This window comes from Aspergillus welwitschiae (assembly GCF_003344945.1).
Source record: "Aspergillus welwitschiae strain CBS 139.54b unplaced genomic scaffold BDQ94scaffold_144, whole genome shotgun sequence".
NCBI classification, from domain to species: Eukaryota; Fungi; Ascomycota; class Eurotiomycetes; order Eurotiales; family Aspergillaceae; genus Aspergillus; species Aspergillus welwitschiae.
This window is the reverse complement of record NW_020798838.1, coordinates 7,589-11,457: the sequence shown is the minus strand read 5'-3', so window position 1 is coordinate 11,457 and position 3,869 is coordinate 7,589. Positions and strand designations below refer to the sequence as shown.

The 3,869-nt window shown below is 47.1% G+C and overlaps 2 protein-coding genes across 2 annotated transcripts; both read right to left on the bottom strand.

The window, feature by feature from the left end:
- Positions 1 to 616: 616 nt before the first annotated feature.
- Positions 617 to 1,195, bottom strand: BDQ94DRAFT_178488 (GTP cyclohydrolase I; the record flags this gene model as incomplete). The annotated part of the gene is made up of 2 exons (XM_026773141.1): positions 617 to 919; positions 974 to 1,195. 2 exons carry the CDS (start codon positions 1,193 to 1,195, stop codon positions 617 to 619), a joined length of 525 nt encoding a protein of 174 aa, XP_026619336.1.
- A 1,732-nt stretch (positions 1,196 to 2,927) lies between these two features.
- BDQ94DRAFT_176474 (phosphoribosyltransferase-like protein) lies at positions 2,928 to 3,800 on the bottom strand (the record flags this gene model as incomplete). The annotated part of the gene is made up of 1 exon (XM_026772699.1): positions 2,928 to 3,800. The coding sequence occupies one exon, from the start codon at positions 3,798 to 3,800 to the stop codon at positions 2,928 to 2,930; it is 873 nt and encodes a 290-aa protein (XP_026619335.1).
- Between the last annotated feature and the right edge of the window lie 69 nt (positions 3,801 to 3,869).

Genomic DNA, 3,869 nt, shown 5'->3' with positions numbered 1-3,869 from the left:
TGGACGACGATCACCACTCTCAGTAATGCTGTTCGATTTCACACTGTAGACTTGGTAGACTAAATGGTCGACTATGACCCTGGGTGGGCTAAGACACGTCTGACCACAACGTTTATGTCAGGCTCGTCTGACGGGAGTCGTAGAGTACGTATCTATGGTTTAATAACCCGCCCTGAGATAGGACACAACCGGAATCTCTTGCAGCAATAATAGCTGAGTCATCATGACAGCACTCTTGAGTTGGAGCCTACGTACTACATACTACATACTACCTATGACACTATCAGGCGTACTATAGTTGCTAGATATTTCGAGTGCATTGGTGACACACTGTTGTCATATATGGTAGATGGGCCCTTTCCAATCTACATTATCGGTCAAGCAAACTAAACCCCAACTCAGTTGAAATGCAAAATACAAGTATTATCGTGCATGCACCTCAGCCCATAGCGGATTACCCCTCCACGTAGTTCATGTCTTGGATAAACTGAAGAGCAAGTTACAAGCTTGTCCATTTAATTATTAGCTCAGCGGACGAGTGGGACTAGACGCCTTTGCTTCATTTTCGTTTCAGAATCCAACTACACAATGACAACCCACTGAGCCTTCACGAGCTTTATCGCCGATTGAGAAGGAAGTAGAAGTTATCCCTGGCCCTGCCGTCACGTTGCAATACGCCGGTCATACAGCAGGTTGTCGTCATGGCGGCGTATTTTTGAGTGCCTCGTGTGACCATGCACATGTGGCTTGCTTCCATGATCACACCAACCCCCTGAGGTTCAAGAATCTGCTGAATGGCATTGGCAATCTGTTGCGTGAGCCTCTCTTGGAGTTGTAAGCGCCGAGCAAAAATTTCTGCCAAGCGAGCGAGCTTAGAGAGACCAAGCACACGGCCATCGGGAATATAACCTATGTGGATCTTTAAAAAACAATGAGTAAATCGAAGCTCCCAGCCACACAAACTATGTCATACCTTTCCGACAAATGGCATCAGATGATGCTCGCAGAGACTAGATATCTCTATATCTTTGACCAGCACAAGCTCCCGGCTATCGACTGTGAAGATAGCATTGCCAACAACATCCTTGGGATTCTCAGTGTAGCCCTTGGTAAAGAATAAAATTGCCCTGGCGTATCTTTCGGGGGTTTTGGCGAGGCCTTCACGGGTTGGGTCTTCTCCGAGACATTGCAGCATATCTTTAACTATGGTTATCAAGCGGGCTTCTATTTCAACGTATGTCGAGTTTCCTTTGTGCTCCATCAGTGGATATGGTCTTATAGATGCCGAGGGTATATACCTTACCAGCATTTGCATGTGTCCCTTTGCACTGTACCTCTCCAACAAGCAAAGTGCGGGACGTTGAAGTAGTCGTGCCATCAATGGTACATGGTCCGGTCTTAGCATCCTGAAGGTCTGTCGTAGATGTTGATGGCGCCTCCGTCGTATCACGAGTATTAGTAGGTATATTCCCGCTAAGAATTTACCAATAGATTAGGATCGATGCCTTTCTGTATGGAGGAGAAGTTCAAGTATTGCGTCAGATGTAGGTAGGAAGGTTATATTGGGTCCAAAGGGGTCACCTACTTATCCTTACATCTCGTCATGTGATATTCCGCCCCAAGAATTTCTCTCGTACGAGGAGGGTGGGAAAATGCGGTAAATCGCTACTGAGACCGGTAAGAAAAAGTGGCTAGACTGCAATATAACGGCAACAGATGGCCGTGCGCTTTTGCAAGATAAGTTAAACCGAACAGAATTACGAATAGCTGCTCTGCCTTAGGATTGGCGTGCGCCTTACTAGTTGAACGCGGGGAAGAGAGTTCCACTCAAAACGCAGTTTGCATAATATTATTGGTGGTCAAAGTCATGATGAAAAAGAAGATGAACTATCTGCACATGAGTCGAAATGGTAGACCCTTGACACACGGTCAGATTTGTTTTTAGTCATGGAGATATCGTCAGTACGAAGAAGCTGTTGACAGTAAACGTAGAGATGGCCTCACTGATGGCCGTGAGCCGCGAAGAGGCACAACGTTTATATAGCAGATCTGCATTGCATATTGAGTCCTGCTCCAGGACGCCATTACGTATGTGTGCCCCCCCTCTCCCCTTCCTTTTCTTTTTCTTTCTCCTCTTTTCAATTTTCCGGATTTGTCGGTGAAGCTGGTTCTACGCATTGCCTTGCTCTTGCTTATCGTGCAAGCTAGACGGATTTGTATTGCGAACTCGTGACACAGCTAGAATGCCGACAGCACTTTCCCTGAACGCAGATCAAAGTCAAAACAGGTAGCATCCTATGGGCAATACAGTAGACATGCTTAGAGAATTTACTTTCCGAAATAGAGATTATACCGCCATGGTTTACATTGTTAATGAGCGACACATCTTTATCCTTACTGCCATGTAGATCAGTCAGAACATGAGCATGCATTGTGACATCTCAAGTGCTCACCTGGCTAAGTGATAGTGAGAAGGAACGACGCGACTCACTTATAACTATACAGGCTCTTATGGAGCGTATTATACGCTTACCGCTTTATCTCAGTGCTGTAGCAATGAATTTCCATTGTCGAGATTCATCTTGAAGACGTCGACTACGATGCGGTGCACATTGTCTCCGTGGAGACCGTGTTGTAGGATTAGATCAGAACTCTGCCAGATTACTGCAGTGACAGGGATGGGATAGCTCCAGAACACTATCGGAGAACATATCTCTCCTTGACTTTTTGTCTTACGATAATAGCAACTGGGGTACTTTGGCAAGGATAATTACTCTGATGAGCATTACAAAGCACCTGCTAGTACTGAAAGATGTAGATAAAATGTAGATAGACCTAGAGAGTAATGCAAGGGGAGAAATGTCATAGATTGCGGGGATCATATCGCAACTATCATCCTAGTGTGATATTATTCCCTATAGATCACACTAAGCAGTACCATAGACCAAAAGGCTTTGGATATTGACTCCCCCAAACCCATTCTGGCGCAGAAAGTCGCGGCCACGGTGAACAGGGAACTCGGCAATTACCAAGATACTGATGTTCGTAGCAGGAATTCCAGCTTTTCCTAATATTTGTAGCACCGCAACAAGGGTTTCTCCGGTAGCAAGAGTATCATCCACCACTACCACCGAAGCGCCTTGAGGAATCACATCTCGGCCTATCTCAATTCGCTTCGTTGTCGGTGCATTTAACGACAACGATGATATATGCGATGCAGACCTGGAGACGGAAATGGTGGGCGGGGGAAGCTTGCCGGCTTCGCGAATGAGCGCCAAGGGCACATTGACCTGTGAGGCCAACAAAGGGGCGAAGACTAAGCTGCCAGTCTCGCAACACGCTATTATATCCACTTTGGCCCAATCACCTGCGAAGTGATATTGTAGCAGGGATGAACACAGGGCCAGCCCCTCTGGTTGCTGAGCGATGTTGAGCACGTGACGGAAGTCGATTCCCGCGCGTGGGAATCCAGGTACCAGGCGTACCATGTTGGACAATTGCCGCAAGTCCTCATGAAAGAAGGGGAGCAGGTAGTCTTCAGCAAACCTCTTAACCGTCTCAACCCCGGCCGTGTCATTGTCGAAGAGAAGTGTAGGTCTGTAGTCCAAGGCCGTCGAGAGCGACGAGATAGTGCTCGGTTCGTTTTCTCTGTTAATCTTGCTGCCGTCGGCGGGGCGTTCATCTCTATAACACCCTCCGCGAACTCGCCGTATTTTGTCACTAGCTTTGACGCGAACTTCAATCACTCTGTTGTCTGGTACTAGATACGACAAAGCCGCGACCGGCGCTTTGTCTCTCATTCCAGTCAATAGTAGCACGTCTAAACCTACGGCTCCGCGCACCACATTCAGAAAATGCTCCTCTGGAAG